The sequence below is a fragment of the Lucilia sericata genome, unplaced genomic scaffold (assembly GCF_015586225.1).
Source record: "Lucilia sericata isolate MDLA Ls3-8-SP2 unplaced genomic scaffold, ASM1558622v1 Contig001024F_arrow, whole genome shotgun sequence".
NCBI classification, from domain to species: Eukaryota; Metazoa; Arthropoda; class Insecta; order Diptera; family Calliphoridae; genus Lucilia; species Lucilia sericata.
This window is the reverse complement of record NW_023995006.1, coordinates 90,960-117,978: the sequence shown is the minus strand read 5'-3', so window position 1 is coordinate 117,978 and position 27,019 is coordinate 90,960. Positions and strand designations below refer to the sequence as shown.

The 27,019-nt window shown below is 31.5% G+C and overlaps 1 protein-coding gene across 1 annotated transcript; it reads left to right on the top strand.

Moving 5' to 3' along the window:
* The first annotated feature begins 6,309 nt into the window (after window positions 1-6,309).
* LOC119609649 (transcription factor Sox-14) lies at window positions 6,310-13,913 on the top strand. The gene is made up of 3 exons (XM_037964491.1): window positions 6,310-6,804; window positions 9,809-10,435; window positions 13,040-13,913. Exons 2-3 carry the CDS (start codon window positions 9,900-9,902, stop codon window positions 13,581-13,583), a joined length of 1,080 nt encoding a protein of 359 aa, XP_037820419.1. The 5' UTR covers window positions 6,310-6,804; window positions 9,809-9,899; the 3' UTR covers window positions 13,584-13,913.
* The last annotated feature ends 13,106 nt before the right edge of the window (window positions 13,914-27,019 follow it).

The window sequence follows — 27,019 nt, the reverse complement described above, 5'->3', positions numbered from 1 at the left end:
GAATAACCAACATGCGCTTAAGAATTATTATTTAAAATTTTGTTAAATTTGTTTAAAAAAATAAACAATATTAATCTTTAATTTATAACTCTTTTAAAAAAAGTGAGAAATTTCACATTTAAATAATAAAACTCTAGCTTTATCTTAACTCTAGCTTTATGCTCTTTTAAACATAACTAGCATTCTCTTTTACAACACAAGAATACAACAAATTCTTTGTCTCCTTTTATCTCTTTTTACCCACTAGAAAAGCACGTGTTATTAACCGATGTTTATAAACGAATTCAATAAACGATCAATATGTATATATTAAAGACATCGTGCTTTTGTTTCTTTTAGAATACGTGTGTGTTTTCTTTATTTACAACCTCTACTAGCACATATGTATGGATTGTGGTTGGCAAATCGTTAAATAAACACAACAACAACAATAATAATAAACACTGCTTTACTTTTGTTGTTAGTAAAGGTATTTTATTTTAACAGTTAGTGTTGACAATTTAGTGCTTTTTTGAAGAAAATTATTGCAAATTTTTAAATTTATCTTCAACAATTTTTAGCTGAATCGGTTAATTTTTTAATTTTTACTAATTTTCAACCAAATTACTCAGCTGAATTGTAAAATTCATTAGCTGAATTGTAAAATTCATTAGCTGAATTGTAAAATTCATTAGCTGAATTGCAAAATTCATTAGCTGAATTGTGTTTTCTTAAGCTTTTCTAAATTATTTGCTTTATAGCAACAAAAATACTTAGCTGAATTGCGGAAAACAGTAGCTGAATAGGAAAATTTTATATAAAATAGCTATTTCATTCAAATTTCTATTAAATTACTTAGCTGAATTGTTAAAACTAACAGCTGAATTTGTTATTTTTTAATCAAATTTAAAATTCAAGGTTGGCAACCGTTATCGCTAAGCTATCGTTACCGCTAAAATACCTTTTCAGCACAACTACCGTTACCGCTAATATACCCATATCGAAATAAGCCAAAATACCGATAACCCTAAAATATCAATACCGAAATAAGCTAAAATACCGATAACGCTAAAATACCAATACCGAAATAAGCTAAATTACCGATAACGCTAAAATACCAATACCGATATCTTATTAAAAAGAAATAAAATTTCCAAAGTAAGTAAATATTCACTTTATTAATATTGTTAATATCACTGGCGATTTTTCATTTCTTCCTCAAACAATGGCAACCTTCTTTTTATACCCACCATCAAAAAAGGAGGGATGTATATCTGAATTGCTGAGTTTAATCGCGATACTAATGGTTATAAATCAATATTTGGACGTTTAAGATATCTTTATATCCTCCACCACCATCAGTGGTGATAGAGGGTATATATAACTTTGTCCCAACAAAGTATATATATTCTTGATCCTTATGAAATTCTGAGTCGTCTGTCCGTCGGTCTGTCTGTTTGTCTGTGTAAAACACGCGCACGTTAAAATTAAGCACGAAAATTCACCCAACACGTTCTTTATTATCCGGTACAGTTTGGTATTGAAAATCAGTAAAATCGGTTCACGATGTAAAAAGTTATGAGTAAAAATTTCAGACTACATCGAAAAAAATAACGTTCTTTTTCCCAATTCTGAAGTAGTTTTCTCAGAAACTACCACAGATATTTCGATGAATTTTGTCGCACATTACTTTTTTGTGCCAGGGATCAAGTGTGTTCAATTGATCCAATATTTCCCATAGCCCCCATACAAAGGTGTATACTCCCGGAAATTAGTTTATCGTTAATAACTCCCTCAAAAATATCGGTATCAACACAAAATTTTGTACATAAAACTATAATATGAATAGAAATCATACTAGCTCCCATATAAGGCCCTCTTCCGAAAATCATTTAAACTCAAATATTCCATTGTCAAATAAAGCTATCTTGATAAAATTCGACACAAATAAGTTTTGTGTACATACATATGAATCACTCTACGAAATTTTTCTGGAGAGGACCGTAATTGGTCATAGCTCCTATATAAGGTCCACTTTCATTAATAATTCATTAATAAATCTATTGGAGTAATATTCGACTTGAATTTTTTGTTTGCATATACATCATTATACGAAATTTTTTCTTGATAGGTCCATAATTGGTCACAACTCCCATATAAAGATCATTTCCGAAAATTACTTAAACGCACATTGACAATCAAAGTCACCGGGATCAAATTCGACATAAATGTGTATTTTGTATATATAAATCGTTATACGGAATTTTACTTCTGAAAATCACTTAATACCACTTAATTCATTACTAAATGATTATATCCAGATAAAATTCGACATGAGTATGTTTTGTATAGATAAATCATTATATTAAAATGTTTGCAACTGGCCTTTTAATATAAAATTTTATGAACCTAATCGAAATTAGTTCCACATATGCATAAATATTAGTACCCTCACTACGGAAACAAAAATTTTGAGAAGTTATGTAAAAATTAGATAGTTAAATGGGTTTTAATAAAAAGTAGCTTGCTGGTGAAGGATATTTAAGATTCGGCATAGCCGAATCGAGATTGCTTTTATTCCTATATAAAACTTAATTGTGCCAATTTTTGGAGATATAGTAGTATATTTGACGTAGTTTCGAGTTAAAAATCCCAAATCGGAAGTTCTGGTTGTATGGGGACTAGGATAAATAAGTACTTTGCATCTGTGCTGATGTTTGTAACGCATAAAAATATTGGACCTACACCCACTTTAAAGTATACCGATCTAACTGGATGAACTACATCCAAGGAACAGATGGATAAGCTGCGATATGTACGATATAACTATCAGGAAAAAGGTATTTCGCGGTATACTACTGGGTGGCATTTTGTCACTTTTACTCTGGGTTATCACGATTAATAGCCTCCTAAGGACCCTAACTGATAAAGGACTTAAAACTGCTATGCAGATGATGTCGTAATACTTTTAAATGGAAAGGATCCAAATAACTTATGTAAAAGAGCTGTGGAGGCTCTGAATACGGCCTTGAGCTGGGCTCAACCGAGAGGCCTCAATGTTAAAATCTGTCTTTTCACAAGAAAGATAAAAATTTCTACGTATACTGAACCCTGCTTCCTAGGCATGAAGATACCAGTGACAAAGTTCAAAGTCCATTAATTCAACTACCCCCACCACCTACCGGTTTGGGGTTTTTAACTCATAACTATGTCAAATATACTACTATCTCACCAAAAATGTATAGAGGCATAAACGACTATGCCAATTTTTATAATGATCGGCCGCCCCCATACAACCCCCCTTTAAAAAATATCTTAAACGTCCAAAAATTGACTTGTAACCATTAGTGATGAAATTCTGCATAACTAACATCCCTCTTCCCAATTTGTTGAGTATCTGCCCATATTTAAACCTAACTCCCATAAAAAGCTTCTTTTAAAAATTTTGTTTTTCATCAATAAATTGCTTTAATACATCGGAATTAAGGTAAAATTCAACATAATATTTTTTTTATGAAAAATAAATAATTTTTAAAATATACCCATGATGTAGGGTACAATATAGTCGGCCATGCCCGACTATACTTTCATACTTGTTAGTTATTTAAATCATACTGAAATTACCGCTAAAATATATTTTTTGTACACTACCGATAACGCTAAAATATCAATACCGAAATAAACCAAAATACCGATAACGCTAAAATATCAATACCTAAATTAGTCAAAATACCGATAACGCTAAAATACCTATACCGAAATAAGCCAAAATACCGATAACGCTAAAATACCAATACCTAAATAACTCAAAATGCCGATACCGCTACCTTATCACCGTTTCGAAACGGTTGCCAACCTTGTTAAAATTTACTTAATTTTTAACAAAATAATTCAGCTGAATTGTAAAAATCATTAGCTGAATTAAGATTGCTTAAACTTTTTTAAGTTATTTATCTTTTAGCAACAAAAATACTTAGCTGAATTGTGGAAAATAGCAGCTGAATTGGAAAATTTTACATAAAATAGCTATGTCATTCAAATTTCTATTAAATCACTTAGCTGAATTGTGAAAACCAACAGCTGAATTTGTTATTTTTTAATAAAATTTAAAATTTACTTAATTTTTACCAAAATAACTCAGCTGAATTGCGAAAATCATTTGCTGAATTAAGGTTTATAAAACTTTATCATACTTTTTACCTCTGAGCCTTTAAACAACTTAGCTGAATTGTGGAAAACAACAGCTGAATTGAAAATTTTGATAAAAAATTGCTATTTTATTAAAATTTCTATTAAATTACTTAGCTGAATTGTAAAAGCCAACAGCTTAATATGTTATTTTTTAATAAATTTAAAAATTTACTTAATTTTTAACAAAATAACGCAGCTGAATTGCGAAAATCATTAGCTGAATTAGGTTTTCTTAAACTTATTTAACATATTTATCCTTTAGCAAGAAAAATAATTAGCTGAATCGTGGAAAATAGCTGCTGAATTGAAAATTTTGATAAAAAATGGCTATTTTATTAAAATTTCTATTAAATTAATTGTGAAAAACAACATCTGAATTGTACAAAACTGTTACTGAATTGAAAATTTTGTTATTTTCCATAAAATTTACTCAGCTGAATTTCAAAATTGATTAGCTAAAGTGTGGTTTCAGAAGCTTATTTAAGAAATTTATCTTTGGCAGTAAAAATTAAACAGCTGAATTACATAAAACAGTAGCTGAATTTGTTTTATTTTTTTTGTAATAATATCCATAATTCATGAAATTAGCTATTAATTTCCTCAGCTGAATTGCCTATTAAGCTAGCTGAATTGTAAAAAACAAAACCGAATTTGTTTTACTGACGTAGAATTTTAATTTATGATAGTTTTTCTTAAATTTTACTCAGCTGAATTTACAAATTATAATAGATTACTTTGTAATTTATAAGTTTATGTAAAAAATTTCCCTTAAGAGGCAAAAATACTTAGTTGAATAGCAAAAATCAACAGCTGAATTTGTTATTTTGTAATAATATGTGTATTTCAAGAAATTTTATTTGTAATTTACTCAGCTGAATTGCCAATTAAGCTAGCTGAATTGTAAAAATATTAGCTGAATTTGTTATTTTATAATAATATCCATAATTCATGAAATTAGCTATTAATTTACTCAGCTGAATTGCGTATTAAGCCAGCTGAATTGTAAAAAAAATAACACAATTTGTATTACAGATGTAAAATTTTAATTTATATTAATTTTTCTTAAATTTTACTCGGCTGAATTTACAAATTATAATAGATTACTTTGTAATTTAAAAGTTTATGTAAAAAATGTCCCTTTAGAGGCAAAAATACTTAGCTGAATTGGGAAAATTAACAGCTGAATTTGTTATTTTGTAATAATATGTGTATTTCAAGAAATTTTATTTGGAACTTACTCAGCTGAATTGCCAATTAAGCCAACTGAATTTTAAAAATATTAGCTGAATTTGTTATTTCCGAAATGTAATAGCTATTTAATTAAAATTCTCTAAAAATAACTGAGTTAGCTATTCTATATTCCATTTCTACAAAATTTAGTTTGCTTAAAACTAAAACTAGCGCTTTTTTCCACCACTTTAGCCACACTGTTTTGCACATTATTTGTTTATTGTTATTTATGTTTGCAACAATGTTTGTTTGCAGTCTTGATGATAAAATTCAAATGATAAGAATACAAAAAAGTAATACAGATAACTGTGATATTTTAATGAAAACAACAACAACAACAATCAGCAACAACAATACCACACAATAAAAGGAAAAACAATAATAATAAACCAATAAAAAGTTGTACAACAATATAGAAGAGAAATACCAATACAAATCAAGATTTCTAATCCTTCGTTACACATACAAATAAATAGAAGACACCTTCAAACACACAGATACACTGTTACACAAACAATAAGAAAAATAGCTCTACATTATCAAATGATAAAGAGAAAAAAAGTTAACCAAACAAAAAACATTTCGCGGTTTCTCTACAAACACAAATAATAGAAATGATACCAACCATTTTTATAAGTAAAACCAAGTCATCCTTTTTGAACACACATACACACTACTTACTACTACTATGAGCAGTATGTAAGAATGGGCGACTAAAACTCTACACTTGAATGTAAAATATAGAAAAAAGGGTGTTCGATTACACCAACAACAATATTAAACCCACAACTTTTTTTTGTTGTTTTTGGTTTTTATTAACAACAACTATAAAGTGGTGGTTTGTTGGTATATGAGCGAAAACATAGAGGAGCTGGCTGAGCCGAACAGCAGTGCTCTAATAAAAACTTCACAGTCAGTTTGTTACACATTCCGGGGACACAACCACAAAAATCATTTCGTGTTTTTCACTTGAAAGTTTCGCATGACACAACGCGTTAACGGACATTTATGGAAATTTTAGCGGATTTTTTTTTCGCAGGAAGTATAAAAAAACAAATAATAAAAATTAATAAAAAATATAAAACTTAAAAAAAAAAAAAATAATCTATGGTTAAAAGAAAAATTTTTAAATATTTAAAAATAAACAAATTTTAAATTTAACGGTTATTTAAGATAAAAAATTAAACTAAACATTTGTGCAATTAAACAAATTTTTTTATAAAAAAATAAAATATTTTATAAAAAAGTGTAAATAAATAATTTATAATAAAACAAGAGCTTTTCTTATAATAATTAAAAATAAGTTTTTAAACAATATAATACCTTCTTCAATGGACTACCTATTCAATATTAAGTTGTCGTAAATAATTCCTAAAACTAAAAACCCTTCCCGGATAAGAATAGGTAAGAAATACGCTTAAAAAGTTTTAAAAAATTCTTTGTTTAAAATTAGAAATTATTTAAATTATGGAAAAATGTTTAAATAATATTATAACTAGAATTCAATTACATGGATCCAAACCCTTTTTTTCTATAACTAGAATTCAATTACATGGATCCAAACCCTTTTTTTCTATAAAACAGATCGAACTTCCCGACGGCATTTGAACTAAAGTTTTAACTTCCATCTTAACAAAAGACCTTCGATCTTAAGCAAATAATGAATTTTTATCTTAAACCCTGAGGGTTTATGAATAACCTTGGACTATGGGTCCAATTTGACTTAAAGCCCCGAGAAATTTGACTTAAAGCCCCGAGAGTTAATTTCTAGTTAAACAAGATGTGTTACATCAGATTCAATGGAATACACCTAGCCGGCCCGTTAAGCATTCCTTTACTAGAGTCTCTGGAGGGAATGCATCTCCCAACCACCTTTCTGATAGACTACAACACTATTTACAGAGGCACCAGGGGTTAATTTCTTCTAGCTCAAGCTAAGTTAATTGTGATTGATTAAAATTGGATTGAAGTTTCCAAACTTCCCAAGAGGTTTTCGTTTTTAAAGTAGTACTTTATCAAATCGAATATTTTAAATCCCTGGGGACCTAATAACAACATCTCTAGGCAAATATTGAGTCTCAAAGAAGAAAACTGGAACTGATATCTGCTCTATCTATATTATCAAATATCTCAAATTTTTTGAACTACATAATAGTTTAATTCAACCTAATGAATTTCAAATTCGTTCTGATAGTTATCGGATATCTCAATTCTACTAAAATCAAGGTCTATATTATATTTAAACCATTTTTAGTTAAAATCCCAATGTTTTATAGAAAAATGTATCGTCGTTTTTGATTTAGAGTTTAAAGGACTCGTTTTTTAACAATATCGTTCATGAATGAAATTGCTCTTAAAGTTCTTTAGAAAATATCATGTTAAGCATAAAGCTACGTCTTCTAACAGTATTATCAACAGTTTGTCTTCATAACAGAGTTTTCTGAAAAGTGTCTTCCTGCGAAAGTTTTCTTAAAGAAAAGTAGTTTTCTTATAGAGAAGTATCCTCCTCAGATATCTTACAAATCATAGTTTTCCAATAGAAAAATTACTTTCAAAGATAGTTTAACTTATAGAAAAGTGTTTTCTTAAAACTGTTTTCCTATCGAAACGGGTCTTCTAAACACAGTTTTCCTAAATGAACGTTTCTTCTGGTGTTCTAATAGAAAAGTATATTTTAAACACAGTTTTGTTATGGAAAAGTTTCCTCTTAACACTGTTTTCTTATAGAAATGCCTTCTAAAGACAGTTTTCTTATAGAAAGTTGTATTCTAAGGACAGTTTTCCTATCGAAATGGGTCTTCTGGTTACAGTTTTCTAATAGAAGAGTATCTTCTAAACACAGTTTTCTAATTATCTTCTTAGGACATTTTTCTTACAGAAAAGTGTCTTCAAAAGACAGTTTTCTTATAGAAAAGTGCCTTCTAAAGACAGTTTTCTAATAGAAAAGTGTATTCTAAAGACAGTTTTCTTATAAAAAAGATAGTTTTCTTATAGAAAAGGTTCTTCTAAAGATAGTTTTCTTATAGAATAGTTCTTCTAAAGACAGTTTTCTTATAGAAAAGTGTCTTCTTAGGACATGTTTCTTATAGAAAAGTGTCTTCTAAACACAATTTTCTTATAAAAAGGTTCTTCTAAAGACAGTTTTCTTATAGAAAAGTGTCTTCTAAAGGCAGTTTTTTATAGAAAAGTGTCTCTAATGACAGTTTTCTTATAGAGAAGGGTCTTCTAAAGACAGTTTTCTTATAGAAAAGATTCTTCTAAAGGCAGTTTTCTTATAGAAAATTGTCTTCTTAGGACAGTTTCTTATAGAAAAGACAGTTTTCTTATAGAAAAGGTTCTTCTAAAGACAGTTTTCTAATAGAAAAGTGTATTCTAAAGACAGTTTTCTTATAGAAAAGTTTCTTCTAAAGATAGTTTTCTTATAGAATAGGTTTTTCTAAAGACAGTTTCCTTATAGAAAAGTATGTCCTAAAGGTTGTTTTCTTACAAAAAATGTTCTTCTAAAGACAATTTTCTTATAGAAAAGGCAGTTTTTTATAGAAAAGTGTCTCTAATGACAGTTTTCTTATAGAAAAGTATCTTCTAAAGACAGTTTTCTTATAGATAAGGGTCTTCTAAAGACAGTTTTCTTATAGTTTTTTTATTAAGAAGAGTCTTCTGAAGACAGTTTTCTTATAGAAAAGGTGCTTCTAAATATAATTTTCTTGTAAAAAAAGTGTCTTTAAAAGAGAGTTTTCTTATAGAAAAGTCTTTTCTTAAGTAATTTTTCCTATAGAAAATTGCCTTCTTAAAACAGTTTCGAAGAGAATGGTGTTTTCTAAAGACAAAATTGTCTTCTAGGACAATTTTCTTATAGAAAAGTGTCTTGAAAAGTCAGTTTTTCTTATAAGAAAGTGTCTTATTAAAACAGTTTCTAAAAGAAAAGTGTCAGTTTTCGATAGAAAAGGGTCTTCAAAATTCAGTTTTCTTATAAAAATTCTCTTATGAAGTCAGTTTTCATACAGTAATGTCTTCTTAGAACAGTTTTCCTGTAAAGAAGTGTATTTCGGAGACAGTTTTCTTATTAAAAGGTATTGTTTGAAAACAGTTTTCTTATTGAAACGTGTTTTCCGTTGACAGTTTTCTAATAGAAAAGTATTTTTCGAAGAGAGTTTCTTATAGAAAAATGTCTTCCGTTTTCTTTAGAGCAGCGAAAGTATTCTTTAAACGATCGTAAAGTAATAAAACATTATTCACTTACCTGCAGCAAATGAGTTTGAGACAGGAGTTTGTCAGGAGATTTTCACTCAAAGATTAAACTGCAGTTATCTGTAAAGAAAACAAATAATAAATTAAAATATATAACATGAAGCAGAATGACAGCAACTCAAGAAATATCCTAAAAAATCCTTTTTATTAATATTTTTAGTTACAACATCATCATATGACTACTAATTCAACAAACAACAAAATCTGTATTTAAAGAAATTTACCACAATTTCACTTTAAATTCCTTTATAATGTCAACATTTTGTGCAATTTTACATCAACATCAACAGGAGCAATTGCGTCAAAGTATTTCGCCACAACTGGCCGGATCAATTGTTAATATGACGACCAGCAGTAGTTCATCACATCAGAAACAATCAAGCTCTTCGCCAATACTTAGCAGTAGTGGTAGTAGTAACAACAATTACACTAACCTAACAATGTCACCCAATAATTCAAGTGATCCAACAACAAATATTTTACAACATACACTACATCTAAACAATGGACACATCAGTAGTAGTAGCAGCAACAACAACAACAATAACACATGTGGCAGTAACAACAACAGCAGCAACAATCATAATAATACCAGCATTCATCATAACGACCATATTAAAAGACCTATGAATGCCTTTATGGTTTGGTCCAGAGGACAACGACGCAAAATGGCACAAGATAATCCAAAAATGCACAATTCTGAGATATCAAAACGTTTGGGTGCTGAATGGAAACTTCTAACCGAAGGACAAAAGCGACCATTCATTGATGAGGCCAAACGTTTGAGGTGAGTTTGAGTGAGAGTGTGTGTGTGTGAGAGAATTCAAAATGAATTTATAAAGTAGTTGTTAAGGGGGGAGGAAGAGAGGGGGCTAATACATATATGTATGTACAATGGTAAATAATCGCTTTTTTTGGAAAACAATGGGAATCTATTGTGTGATTTTAGAAATTTTTTCCTAGAAGAAAATATGAGAAATACTGTGAGAGATTTGAATAGGGACAGGAAGAGAATTTTTGTTGAAAATCTGATTTTTTGTGGAAAAATCGGCAAAACTCCATTTTATTAAAGAACCAAGACAAACAGGTTTATTTAAGTTGATCTTGTTAAAGAACCATGATCGTTACAAAACTTCCATTTGGTTCATTTCCTACTTTATTCAAATATCGCGGACTATAATATAACGCCGTAGTGAAGTGCTACGAAATTCTTTACATTGTAGATTTCTTTGTTTTTATACAAATACAACAATTACTTTTTCATATCTTTGGCAAACACACGTTAAATATGTGTTAGAGAAACACTCGTAATTTGTATTAGAAAACGCTTAGAAAAAAGTCTCCAACAAAATGTCCAGTTAAAATTCAAAACGGATAAAACAAATATAGAATCAAGAAAACAAAACTTTAGTTTTCACATGCATTAGCAAGACGCCAACTTTTTGTCAATTTCGCCTTAAACACTAATCAATTATCAAAAACTAAATAAATAAAATATTTTTGCTATTTTTTTTTTGTTTAATAAGTAAATAATAATTGTTTAAAATTAATTGTTTATTTTGTATTTTTTGGAAAATAAACATTGTTTTATTTACAAATGCTTAATTTAAACTGTCATAATCTCTTTTATTGATTATTACAACTTAAAATGTCTTAAAAAGAAAATTAATTGTTTAAAAGAAAAATAAAAATAAAATCCAATGTTTTATTAAACAAACAATGACAATAATAAATTTAATAAAAAACAATGTTATCCCCTCTCTTTGATTTCATAACTCGCGTAAGAAATCCCTTCTAAAACAAAAATTTCTTTAAGTGTATTATCTCTTTGGTCTGCTATACATTTGTCCAGCAGTATGTGTGTTTTAGTAAAGAAAAAGGTGTGTTTTATGATTTTCGCCTGGACAATGTTTACCAAACATATCTCTGACAAAAATATTTATACGTTTTTTTTTTCTCAGATAAGACGCGCTCAGGGGATCTAAAAACAAATTTAGATTGAAAGAATTCAATTGTCTCAATTGAACAATAAATGCTAAAGAAATTAATACTGTTTACAATTGATAACAAAATGTAAATAAATACGGAGACAGAGAGTTAAAGGAATGAAATGTTAAAAATATGAAAATAACAAGGGACTAAGGACTAGTCTATATTATAGTGTATGGTCTAGTCTATGAAATAAATAATAGTCTAGTCTATAGTATTATATGTAAATACTATAGTCTATAGCATAGTCTGTAGCCTATTCTATAGTCTAGTATATAGTCTAGTCAAGTCTAGCCTAGTCTATAGTGTAGTCTATAGTATAGTCTAGTCTATAGTCTAGTCTATAGTCAAGTCTAAAGTCTAGTCTAAAGTCTAGTCTATAGTCTAGTCTATAGTCAAGTCTAAAGTCTAGTCTAAAGTCTAGTCTATAGTCTAGTCTATAGTCTAGTCTATAGTCTAGTATATAGTCTAGTATATAGTCTAGTCTATAGTCTAGTCTATAGTCTAGTCTATAGTCTAGTCTATAGTCTAGTCTATAGTCTAGTCTATAGTCTAGTCTATAGTCTAGTCTATAGACTAGTCTATAGTCTAGTCTATAGTCTAGTCTATAGTCTAGTCTATAGTCTAGTCTATAGTCTAGTCTATAGTCTGGTCTATAGTCTAGTCTATAGTCTAGTCTATAGTCTAGTCTATAGTCTAGTCTATAGTCTAGTCTATAGTCTAGTCTATAGTCTAGTCTATAGTCTAGTCTATAGTCTAGTCTATAGTCTAGTCTATAGTCTAGTCTATAGTCTAGTCTATAGTCTAGTCTATAGTCTAGTCTATAGTCTAGTCTATAGTCTAGTCTATAGTCTAGTCTATAGTCTAGTCTATAGTCTAGTCTATAGTCTAGTCTATAGTCTAGTCTATAGTCTAGTCTATAGTCTAGTCTATAGTCTAGTCTATAGTCTAGTCTATAGTCTAGTCTATAGTCTAGTCTATAGTCTAGTCTATAGTCTAGTCTATAGTCTAGTCTATAGTCTAGTCTATAGTCTAGTCTATAGTCTAGTCTATAGTTTAGTTTATTGTCTAATCTTTAATCTAGTGTATAGTCTATTCTATTTTCTAGTCTTTAGTCTACAATTACTTTCAATTTGCGTGTCTATTTCTCCACTGCGAAACATATAAATTCTTTTACAAACTGTTCTCAAGCTAGAATCAAAATCATAAAATATTGTGTGTTATTGTACCACACAAACAAGCGGACACATGTTTTTTTTTATTAATTCTTATCACCATTTTAATTCAATTTATAAATCATAATTTACAATTAAATCATATAATTTATAAATCAAATGACTCACCTCATATACATCAGAAATTATTAACATTATTATCTCTACCTCTTTCTCTCTAATTACAGAGCCCTACACATGAAAGAACATCCCGACTATAAATATCGACCGAGACGAAAACCTAAAACTCTTAATAAATCACCAGTGCCGGCGGGACACAGCAATAACAACAACCACAATGGTCAAAACCCCAAAGACTCTCAAATAAATGGCAACAACTCAACACATCTAGGGCATAAACAACATCACTCGAATCAACATCAACAAACGCCAGCCAATTTAACCTCACAAAAATATAATTTTGGTTCTCCTCTGGAATTGACTTTAAATATGCCACAGCGTGTTACCAATGTATTTCCCGCCGCTTTATCACACTATCCTTTAGATCCCACCATAGCACTGGATCTACAGGCGCGACTACAGGCCATGTATGCTGGTAGTTTGTATCACCCCTGGCGTTATTTTGGCTGTACTCCTCTTATCAGTCCCGAAACACCTCCTTCACCGCCCAGCAGCAATAGTACGGGTATTTCATCTTATGGTTGCATAAAATCTGCCAAATCCTCACCAACTTTAGCGTTGCCCGCCCAGGCACCACCCAATATTATTTGACCAACTCCTTTACGTTACGGAGCCGTTGAACCCGCCGTCTGAGAAAACTCCTTACAAAGGATTAAGTTTTAATTACAATTTTTAAGAAGCTCCAGCTAAATCCGTCGTCGTCAAGTTTTAATTGCACAAACTAAAAATTCCAATAGCTAAAAAATTAAGCTTCTTTCGGTACCACAAAAATAGATGAATTTTTGCCCCAGGAGTATACAAAATTCTACGCGATATGTACTATATGGAACTTAAATAAATTTTGAAGGAAACTAAGTATATAAATGCGCTTAAATGCATAGATTGGTATATTTTTTTGTGATAATGTCCAGTAAATAAATTTGAAAAAAAAGTATTAAAAAAATTATATGAAATGTGTTTGATTTTTTTTTTTTGCAAAAGAATATTATCAGGTGTAGACAGTAGTGAAGACTATAGAACAGGCTCAAGTATCTAGTCTCTAGTTTAGTCTGTAGTTTAGCTTTAATTATGTGCTCTAGTCTCTAATATAGTCTAAAGTATAGTTTTTAGACTGATCTATAGTCTGACCCATAGTATAGATTATAGTCTGAATCACAGTATAGTCTATTGTATAGTCTAGTCTATAGACCAGTCTATAGACTATAGTCTATAGTCTTGTTTAAAATCTGGGTAAATGTCCAGTTTATAGTCTAGTTTATAGTTTAGTCTATAGTCTAGTCTATAGTCTAGTCTAGTCTATAGTCTAGTCTATAGTCTATCTAGTCTAGTCTATAGTCTAGTCTATAGTCTAGTCTATAGTCTAGTCTATGGTCTAGTCTATAGTCTAGTCTATAGTCTAGTCTATAGTCTAGTCTATAGTCTAGTCTATAGTCTAGTCTATAGTCTAGTCTATAGTCTAGTCTATAGTCTAGTCTATAGTCTAGTCTATAGTCTAGTCTATAGTCTAGTCTATAGTCTAGTCTATAGTCTAGTCTATAGTCTAGTCTATAGTCTAGTCTATAGTCTAGTCTATAGTCTAGTCTATAGTCTAGTCTATAGTCTAGTCTATAGTCTAGTCTATAGTCTAGTCTATAGTCTAGTCTATAGTCTAGTCTATAGTCTAGTCTATAGTCTAGTCTATAGTCTAGTCTATAGTCTAGTCTATAGTCTAGTCTATAGTCTAGTCTATAGTCTAGTCTATAGTCTAGTCTATAGTCTAGTCTATAGTCTAGTCTATAGTCTAGTCTATAGTCTAGTCTATAGTCTAGTCTATAGTCTAGTCTATAGTCTAGTCTATAGTCTAGTCTATAGTCTAGTCTATAGTCTAGTCTATAGTCTAGTCTATAGTCTAGTCTATAGTCTAGTCTATAGTCTAGTCTATAGTCTAGTCTATAGTCTAGTCTATAGTCTAGTCTATAGTCTAGTCTATAGTCTAGTCTATAGTCTAGTCTATAGTCTAGTCTATAGTCTAGTCTATAGTCTAGTCTATAGTCTAGTCTATAGTCTAGTCTATAGTCTAGTCTATAGACTAGACTATAGTCTAGTCTATAGTCTAGTCTATAGTCTAGTCTATAGTCTAGTCTATAGTCTAGTCTATAGTCATAGTCTATAGTCTAGTCTATAGTCTAGTCTATAGTCTAGTCTATAGTCTAGTCTATAGTCTAGTCTATAGTCTAGTCTATAGTCTAGTCTATAGTCTAGTCTATAGTCTAGTCTATAGTCTAGTCTATAGTCTAGTCTATAGTCTAGTCTATAGTCTAGTCTATAGTCTAGTCTATAGTCTAGTCTATAGTCTAGTCTATAGTCTAGTCTATAGTCTAGTCTATAGTCTAGTCTATAGTCTAGTCTATAGTCTAGTCTATAGTCTAGTCTATAGTCTAGTCTATAGTCTAGTCTATAGTCTAGTCTATAGTCTAGTCTATAGTCTAGTCTATAGTCTAGTCTATAGTCTAGTCTATAGTCTAGTCTATAGTCTAGTCTATAGTCTAGTCTATAGTCTAGTCTATAGTCTAGTCTATAGTCTAGTCTATAGTCTAGTCTATAGTCTAGTCTATAGTCTAGTCTATAGTCTAGTCTATGTCTAGTCATAGTCTATCTATAGTCTAGTCTATAGTCTAGTCTATCAGTCTAGTCTAGAGTCTAGTCTATAGTCTAGTCTATAGTCTAGTCCTATGTCTAGTCCTAGTCTAGTCTATAGTCTAGTCTATGAGTCTAGTCTATAGTCCTAGTCCTATAGTCTAGTCTATAGTCTAGTCTATAGTCTAAGTCCATAAGTCTAGTCGATAAGTCCTAGTCCTATAGTCTAGTCTAGTCTATAGTCTCGTCTATAGTCTAGTCTATAGTCCGAGTCTATAGTCTAGTCCTATAGTCTAGTCTATAGTCTAGTCTATAGTCTAGTTATAGTCTAGTCTATAGTCCTAGTCTATAGTCTAGTCTATAGTCTAGTCTATAGTCTAGTCTATAGTCTAGTCTATAGTCTAGTCTATAGTCTAGTCTATAGTCTAGTCTATAGTCTAGTCTATAGTCTAGTCTATAGTCTAGTCTATAGTCTAGTCTATAGTCTAGTCTATAGTCTAGTCTATAGCTAGTCTATAGTCTAGTCTATAGTCTAGTCTATGTCTAGTCTATATCTAGTCTATAGTCTAGTCTATAGTCTAGTCTATAGTCTGTCTATAGTCTAGTCCTATAGTCTAGTCTATAGTCCTAGTCTATAGTCTAGTCTATAGTCTAGTCTATAGTCTAGTCTATAGTCTAGTCTATAGTCTAGTCTATAGTCTAGTCTATAGTCTAGTCTATAGTCTAGTCTATAGTCTAGTCTATAGTCTAGTCTATAGTCTAGTCTATAGTCTAGTCTATAGTCTAGTCTAGTCTAGTCTATAGTCTAGTCTATAGTCTAGTCTATAGTCTAGTCTATAGTCTAGTCTATAGTCTAGTCTATAGTCTAGTCTATAGTCTAGTCTATAGTCTAGTCTATAGTCTAGTCTATAGTCTAGTCTATAGTCTAGTCTATAGTCTAGTCTATAGTCTAGTCTATAGTCAGTCTATAGTCAAGTCTATAGTCTAGTCTATAGTCTAGTCTATAGTCTAGTCTAGTCTATAGTCTAGTCTATAGTCTAGTCTATAGTCTAGTCTATAGTCTAGTCTATAGTCTAGTCTATAGTCTAGTCTATAGTCTAGTCTATAGTCTAGTCTATAGTCTAGTCTATAGTCATAGTCTCATATAGTCTAGTCTATAGTCTAGTTTCTATTCGTCTAGTCATAGTCTAGTCTATAGTCTAGGTCTATAGTCTAGTCTTAGTCTAGTCTAGTTAGTCATAGTCTAGTCTATAGTCTAGTCTATAGTCTAGTCTATAGTCTAGTCTATGACGTACTAGTCTATAGTCTAGTCTATCGTCTAGTCTATAGTCTAGTCTAAGTAGTCATAGTCTAGTCTATAGTACAAGTCCTATAGTCTAAGTCTATAGTCTAGTCTATAGTCTAGTCTATAGTATAGTATATAGTTCTAGGTCTATAGGTCTAGTCTATAGTCTAGCTCTATAGTCTAGTCTATAGTCTAGTCTATCGTCTAGTCTATAGGTCTAGTCTATAGTCTAGTCTATAGTCTTAGTCTATAGTTCTAGGTCTATAGTCTAGTCTATAGTCTAGTCTATAGTCTCGTAGTCTATAGTCTAGTCTGTCTAAGTCTCGTTCCTATTCGTCTAGTCTATAGTCTCGTCTATAGTCTAGTCTATAGTCTAGTCTATAGTCTAAGTCTATAGTCTAGTCTATAGTCTAGTCTATTAGTCTAGTCTATAGTCTAGTCTTATAGTCTAGTCTATAGTCTAGTCTATAGTCTAGTCTAGTCTAGTCTATAGTCTAGTCTATAGTCTAGTCTATTATTTAACCTTGATTTCTTAAAAAATGTTATAAACCATCCTCATCACTTACATTTCCAACCAACATTGTCAAAGTTGGGGGGTTGGAGGAATAAGAAGAACTTAAGTTAACTGTCAGATTGTTGTTTTATAAAGAACACAAAGTGAAAATAGAATCATTATGTTTCTTGATGCGTTCATTATTCGTTTAAATTGCAATAGAAAATCTCAGTATTCAACAGTGAAAGCGTTAAACAAACGACTGAGACAAATTATTTATCTCAAATATGTAATAAAAAAAATCATCCCCTTTGCAAACCATATTAATAGAGGCCTTAATAAGGGGAGGCAAAATATTGTAATTTTTCATAAAACAAATACTCAGGCGTTTATGCGTATTAAATTCAATTTAAACACCCACTTGTGTACGCACTCAGCTGTGGGATTACAATCTATGAATTACAATGGTTTGAGAGATTATCACAATGAATAGGAATCAGTCATTCTCTCTCCCCCCACCGATAAGTAAATAAAATAAATGAAATGTATTTAAGTCATCAGAAGTATTAGCAGTAACTACAAATTGCAAATAAGTTATTAAAAAATATTTAGTTTTTAAGCTTTTAAAAGAAATTAAAAATCTTTTTCATTCAGCAAACATAACAATAAACCCTTTAAATGTTTAAATAGCTATTTTTGCTAGAAAAAAAGCAACTGTTTTTTCCTTTGTGTAAAAACAAATTTTCACTATTTGTACTTCTGTTACTTCTGTAGTCCATTTAAATGCCATAAAATTATATTGCAAAAGTATTTTGTACGCAAGTGAACAGCACCCGCCAGCAGCCACGAACAAAACTGCCAACAGCAAGAAAAAACAAAAAAAAAAAAAAAATAGACAAAAACTGATAAGAAGCATTCACAGTCATGCTAATAGTTCTTCTTTTTTTAATATTTTGTATTCATATTTGTTCTTGTACGCACTGTAACCTTTTCATTTTGCTGTTTTGTGTTCAATCACCTTCCCCCACAGCACAGTTTCCGTTTTTACAATCTTTCCCGTTTGGGTGTCTGTATCATGGTGCAAGGTCATTTTAAGTTTGATTGTGTTTTTTAGGGGAAAAACTAGAGTTTTCGGAAAAAGAGGAAAAAGTCTAGAATTTAGTACAGACTACAGTTTAAACTATAGTCCAGACTAGTCTATACTCCAGTTTTTAGTCGAATCTGTAGTCAGGCAACCATCTAGTCTGTTGTCCAGACTTTAGCCTAATGTATAGTCCAGACTATATTCTAGTCTATAGTCCAGACTGTATTCTAGTCTAAAGTCCAGACTATAGTCTAGTCTAGGCTATATATATACACTATAGCCTAGACTTTAGTCAAGAATACAGTCTAAAGTATAGTCCAGGCTATAATCTAGTCTACAGTCCGGACTATAGTACAGAATATAGTCTAGTCTATAGTACGGACTATAGTCCAGACTATTGTGTAGTCTATAGTCCAGATAATAGTCAATAGTCCAGACTATAGTTTATTCTGTAGTCTACGCTACACTATAGCATAGACTTTAGTCAAGACTACAATATAGAGTATAGTCCAAACTAGTCTATAATCCAGACTAGTCTATAGTCCAAACTATAGTCTTGTCTATAGTCCACACTATAATCCAGGATATACTATAGCCTAGACTTACGTCAAGACAAGTCTAGTCTATAGTTCAGACTATAGTCTACTCTATAGTCCAGACTATAGTCTACTCTATAGTCCAGACTATAGTCTACTCTATAGTCCAGACTATAGTCTACTCTTTAGTCCAGACTATAGTCTACTCTATAGCCCAGACTATAGTCTACTCTATAGTCCAGACTATAGTCTACTCTATAGTCCAGACTATAGTCTACTCTATAGTCCAGACTATCGACTACTCTATAGTCCAGACTATATTCTACTCTATAGTCCACACTATAGTCTACTCTATAGTCCGGGCTATACTATAGTCTATAGTTCGGGCTATACTATAGTCTAGAGTATAGTCCAGACTATAGTCTAGTCTATAGTCCCGACTATATTTTAGTCTATAGTCCAGACTATAATCTTGTCTTAGTCCAGACTATAGTCTAGTCTACAGAATATAGTCTTGACTATCGTGCAGACTACAGTCTAGTCTACTCATAGTCCAGACTGTAGTCTCGTTATAGTCCATTATATAGTCTAGTCTTTAATCTAAACTACAGGCTAGTTAATAGTCCAGATTATAGTCTAGCCCAGTCAGTCTAGACTATAGACCAGACTACAGACTTGAGTACAGAGTAGAATGCAGACAAGACTACATACTAGACTACAGACTAGACTACAGACTAATAGTTAATAGTCCAGATTATAGTCTAGTCCAGATTATAGTCTAGTCCAGATTATAGTCTAGTCCAAATTATAATTAAATAATTTCTAAAGTCTAGTCTATAGTCTAGTCTATAGTCTAAACTATAGTCTAGTCTATAGTCTAGTCTATAGTCTAGTCCATAGTCTATCCTTTTTCAACCTTCTAAATCAATTTTTAAGGACTTTCTAATTCTTTTATAATTTGCTTGTGGGACACTCTGTTCGACAATCACAAATTCCCTTACCACAACAAGAACAAGTATAAGTAATCATACAAACTCACTCCAGCCAATAAAACCACCCTCCCATTACCCTCGATCCCACAGACAATATGAATTTCGTTCGAATTGTTTGCTGTCGTCTTAATTTTTTTCTGGTTTCAAAAACAACAATAGATTTGAAGAAGTGTGAAATGTTACAAAAATATTTACACACAAAATAAAGATGTAAACGATTATTTACAAAACAATTGGACAAGGGTGAGACATAAAGTGAGAAGGTGGGGTGGTGTTGAGTGGCGAGAAGTGTGGGCCACGGAGGTGAGACAAAGTCAATTGATGTGTTTTTATCTTGTTTTATTAATTTGGGTTTCTTGTCGAGGGGCTCCTTTAGCAAAACATTTAAATGTTAAAGAAATGTAGTGATAGCAAAGACCACAACCGTGACCATGATCTGTTTATGTTTCCGGTGCTGTTGTCTGCACACAAGATGCTACAGATATTAAGTTGAAACATTAAAATGTTTCAAATGAAGTAGGATTCATTTTAAAATGTTAGTACTTGTTGACAAAAAATAAGTATTTAAGGAAAAGTTACTTTTTAAAACGATGTTTACACTGGCTGCGAAATTCTTACCAAAGTAGAGCAAGATTGTTACAATTACCAAAAAAACTGCTTTATTTTTTGCTCTATTAAAATTCTATTACTATGCCAGTGTTAACATGTCCTCAGGGTGTATTTGTCCTTGTCCCATGGCTCTATATTTGTTGTGTATTTTTTTCTTTGTTTGTTGCCTTCTTTTACTATTATTATTTTTTATTTCTTTTTTTATTTATTTAACTATTTGATATTGGTATTTATACAGTAGCAAAGTTCACACTGCTCATTTATAGCCGAGGCGTGCTTCTCCCCCCATTTACTCACACTCCCTCCCAAAAACGACATCTTCACTGTGCACACTTACATCCGTTTTGATAAAAAGATATAAATATTATTTTGGATTGTGTTTATGTGTGTGTGTGTGTATGATTGTGAGTTTTTATGTTATTATTATTTTTGTGTGGTTTCTTTCTTATTTTTCAGCTCCTTTTTTGTGACAATTTGACTTTTTATTGAATATTATTTTTTTTCTTGTTGGGAAAACTGTGCAAAAGTGGTGGTATGGATTTAAAGTATTTGTTAAACAATAAAAAGAATCACTTTAATAATAAAACTCTTACAAAAGGGACACAATACTCAAATCGAATATAAATCAATATTAAATAGAATGTTTTGGAAAATGGAACAAGGATTGTGGAGAAGTATTAGAAAACAATATTCATATGTAACACTTAAAGGAAAAGACACTTGGAAAAATATGAACATTATACTTATATGACTATAGAATAGCTAAAAAACTAGAGCATGTAAACTAGACTGCAGAATAGACTATAGACTAAACTATAGACTACAGTACAGAGTAGAATACAGACTAGACTACAGTCTAGACTTTAGACCAGACTACAGACTTGACTACAGAGTAGAATACAAACTAGATTACAGACTTGACTGCAGACTAGACTACAGAGTAGAATTCAGACTAGACTGCAGACTAGACTACAGACAAGACTATAGACTAGACTACAGACTAAACTACAGACTAGACTACAGACTAGACTACAGATTAGACAACAGAATAGACTGCAGGCTAGACTACAGGCTAGAATACAGGCTAGACTACAGACTAGACTACAAACTAGACCACAGACTAGACAACAGACTAGACTACAGACTAGACTACAGACTAGACTACAGACTAGACTACAGACTTGACTACAGACTAGACTATAGACTAGACTACAGACTAGACTACAGACTAGACTACAGACGAGACTATAGACTAGACTATAGACTAGACTATAGACTAGACTAGACTAGACTACAGACTAGACTACAGACGAGACTATAGACTAGACTATAGAATAGACTATAGACTAGACTACAGACTAGACTACAGACTAGACTACAGACTAGACTACAGACTAGACTACAGACTAGACTACAGACTAGACTACAGACTAGACTACAAACTAGACTACAGACGAGACTATAGACTAGACTATAGACTAGACTATAGACTAGACTATAGACTAGACTACAGACAAGACTATAGACTAGACTACAGACTAGACTTTAGGGTAGACTACAGACTAGATTACAGACTAGACTACAGACTAGACTACAGACTAGACTACAGACTAGACTAAAGACTAGACTACAGACTAGACTCGGACTAGACTACAGACTAGACTACAGACTAGACTACAGACTAGACTACAGACTAGACTACAGACTAGACTACAGACTAGACTACAGACTAGACTACAGACTACAGACTAGACTACAGACTAGACTACAGACTAGACTACAGACTAGACTACAGACTAGACTACAGACTAGACTACAGACTAGACTACAGACTAGACTACAGACTAGACTACAGACTAGACTACAGACTAGACTACAGACTAGACTACAGACTAGACTACAGACTAGACTACAGACTAGACTACAGACTAGACTACAGACTAGACTACAGACTAGACTACAGACTAGACTACAGACTAGACTACAGACTAGACTACAGACTAGACTACAGACTAGACTACAGACTAGACTACAGACTAGACTACAGACTAGACTACAGACTAGACTACAGACTAGACTACAGACTAGACTACAGACTAGACTACAGACTAGACTACAGACTAGACTACAGACTAGACTACAGACTAGACTACAGACTAGACTACAGACTAGACTACAGACTAGACTACAGATTAGACTACAGACTAGACTACAGACTAGAGTACAGACTAGACTACAGACTAGACTACAGACTAGACTACAGACTAGACTATGACTAGACTATGACTAGACTATGACTTAGACTATGACTAGACGATGACTAGACTATGACTAGGACTATTGACTAGACTATGACTAGACTATGACTAGACTATGACTAAACTATGACTAGACTATGACTAGACTATGACTAGACTATGACTAGACTATGACTAGACTTATGACTAGACTATGACTTCGACTATGACTAGACTATGACTAGACTATGAACTAGACTATGAACTATGACAGACTATGACTAGACTATGACTAGGACTATGGACTAGACTATGACTAGACGATGACTAGACTATGACTAGACTATGACTAGACTAGACTAGACTATGACTAGACTATGACTAGACTATGACCGACTATGACTAACTGACTAGACTTGATGGAACTATGACTATGAACTATGACTATGACTAATAGACTATGACTAGACTATGACTCGACTATGACTAGACTATGACTAGACTATGACTAGGACTATGGACTTAGACTATGACTAGACTATGACTAGACTATGACTAGACTATGACTAGACTATGACTAGACTATGACTAGACTATGACTAGACTATACTAGACTATGACTATGACTAGACTATGACTAGACTATGACTAGACTATGACTAGACTATGACTAGACTATGACTAGACTATGACTAGACTATGACTAGACTATGACTAGACTATGACTAGACTATGACTAGACTATGACTAGACTATGACTAGACTATGACTAGACTATGACTAGACTATGACTAGACTATGACTAGACTATGACTAGACTATGACTAGACTATGACTAGACTATGACTAGACTATGACTAGACTATGACTAGACTATGACTAGACTATGACTAGACTATGACTAGACTATGACTAGACCATGACTAGACTATGACTAGACCATGACTAGAATATGACTTCACTTCATTTGGAAAATTTCCTACAATTTGTAAACATCATTTGTAACAGTGTATTTATCAATTTAGCATCAGTTTAGTTTTGAAACTCGTTTATTTCAGGAAATCGAATGCACTTAATCAACAAAGCCGACATTAAATACACAAACATGTCTAAATATTCGTTGTTGGTTGTTACAAAAAAAACTAACTATAAAACTATAGTTCCTGCAAACAATTTACACAAACAAAATTTTTGCTGACTTCATAAAAACATACACACAAATTGTACTATTTTTGAAGCTTCAACCGAAATAATGCATTTTTGGTTGCAGCATACCCACATCCTGGCATATAATAACTATATATTTTTTTTGTTGTAATTTTCCAACAAATAGATACATATCAATGGACACAATTAATTAAATAGTCAAATGATGCACAGCCAGCGAAAAAATATTGTAATACATTTTATACAGAGAAGTTGTATGTGGCGGCTGGGAGTGATTGTATATGTGAATGAATGTATAAATGTATATTTTTTTGTAATACAAAAGAGCAATTAACAACAAAAAAAGTTTCTAGCAGAAAGAAGGAAAAAACTGTTGACGTATAATTGTCCAATACAAAGAAGCAATTAGACTGTGCGAAATGCGCTTTGCATGCATAAAAATTTCATGTTCATCACACAACAGCAACGATTCAACTCATAAATGCCACACAATTGCAATCGGATACAAAAAATATAGCCAAACATCATGTTTCAACAATAATTTCTGTTCCCTTTTTTTTAAAAAATTTGTTACGTTTTTGTTTCCTTATTTTTTTGGGAGGGGAGGACAATGGAAAAAATGTCTCACACAATAATAATTAAAAAGGAAACAGGACAAAAACAGTAAGAGAAAAACACTAGCAAAACTGAGCTAACGATGCATTCTATGATTCAAGTCATTCACTCTCAGTCATTGTTGCAAGATTCAAATGTATAATTTGACAAAAGAAAAGCAAACAAAAATTCTATTTTTTAAACAATACGTAAGCATTAGCAAACTGACGAAAACTTTCCTAATTATAAAATCTGCAACATGCACGTTTATCAGCGGCTTCCGGCGACAGTTGGGCTAGCAAAGATTTTGTTGCATACTTTTAGGGGTAATAGAGAAACCAAAGTGAGAAAGATTTAGTTTTACTCTTCTGCAGAGATTTTTTTTAAGAAAGTGTCTTCTTTAGACAGTTTTCTTATAAAAAGTGTTTTTTAAAGACAGTTTTTTTTATACAGATATTTCTGTATAAAGAGCTTTCTTATAGACAAGTGTCTTCTGGAGACAGTTCTCTTAAAGAAAAGTCTCTTCTGGAGACAGCTTTCTTATAAAAAAGAGTTTTCTGGAGAGATCTTCTAGTGGTGAAATAGTGTCTTCTGGAGACGGTTTTCTTAAAGAAAAAGTGTCTTCTGTAAACAGTTTTCCCATAGAAAAGTGTCATCAGAAGGCAGTATTTATAGAAGTGTCTTCTGGATATAGTTTTCTTATGAAGAAGTGACTTCTGGACACAGCCTTCTTATAGAAAAGTGTCTTCTGGAGACAGTTTTCTAATAAAAAAGTCTCTTCTAGAGATAGTTTTCTTATAGAAAAGTGACAGTTTTCTTATAGAAAAGTTTCATCTGGAGACAGTTTTTTTATAGAAAAAGTCATCTCATAGAAAAGTGTCTTCTGAAAGTAGTTTTTATAAAAGCATCTTTTGGAGATAGTTTTCTTTTGAAGAAGTCTTCTTATAGAAAAGTGTCTTCTGGAGACAGTTTTCTAATATAAAAGTGTCTTCTGGAGACAGTTTTCTAATAGAAAAGTTTCTTCTGGAGACAGTTTTCTAATAGAAAAGTGTCTTCTAGAGACAAATTTCTTATAGAAAATTGTATCCTGTAGACAGCTTTCTTATAGAAAATTATCATCTGAAGTCAGTTTTCTTATAGAAAAGTGTCATCTGGACACAGTTTTATTTTAGAAAAGTGTCTTATCTTCTTTTAGAAAATTGTCCTTTGGAGACAGAAAGGAGAGATTTCTTAGAGAAAGGAGAGATTTTTCTTATAGAAAATAGTCTGTGTTACAGTTTTCTGAAGGAAAAAACACTTCTGGAGAAATTTTTTCTAAACGAAAATAATCTTTTGGAGATAGTTTTCTCATAGACAAGTGTGTTCTGGAGGCAGTTTTTATATAGAAACTTGTGTTCTGCAGGCAGTGTCGTGTGAAGACAAAACTCTTTATACAGTTTTTCTTTCATTAAAGAAAGTGATTTTCTGCAGAAAATCAAAAAGAGAAAGATTTTTTGCAGAAATTCTTCTCTTTTCCACAAAAAAAAGAGAGTTTGTTCATCCTTTAAAGATGTCTTAACAATTTTATTAAAATTCTTTAAATTCATGTTTCTGGTAACGGAAACATGCTGTTAATACAGTTAAGAAATACTCATATAAAACAGTCTATTCGAATACTTTAGCTGGGGAAAACATTAGGCCGGGTTATGATGAAATTAGTCGTGTACCAAAACCACCACAATTATTATGTTCTACAAGATTTTACAATTCAATTTCGTTGCTAAAGGAAATACATACTTAACTTTTTGCTTGGAGTAAGTAACATTTAGAGAAATAGCTAGAAAAGTGTGTAAAATAGGCTGATAGGGAAAGACAAAAATAAATGTGTTTTTCTTCAGTTTGGGGTTGTATGGTTAAGGAAGGGAAGTTGACAAAAACTCATAATACGTTTAAATGGATATAAAAACAAATGCTTAATATTGATATAGACAACGACAACGTAACTGAATAATAAAAAAGGAGTGTGAAAATCTTAACTTTCTTAAACAACAATGTCTTAGTCGTTTGTTGTCTTCATCATCATCATCATCTTGTGTTCTTTCTTTGACTCATTGTCATTAGAAGAAATGGCAGTAACAATAATAAAAGTACTACTAGAAGTCATACCATTATACCAACGAGAGAGAGATAACAACTGCTAGAAATTGTTGGTTTGGGTGGCAGGACGAATGTATTACCACATTGTCTATGACAATAAACGACAACTGGTAACCGCGTGCGCATCCCAATGTCACATATAATAATAATACTTGTGAAAACAGTCAGCAGCAGTAGAAGAAGAAATGAACAGCTTTTAAATGCAAAAGATATGACGTGTGTTTTTCCCAGATAAGCACACACGATGACGACGACTACAATAACTACCAAATGCTATT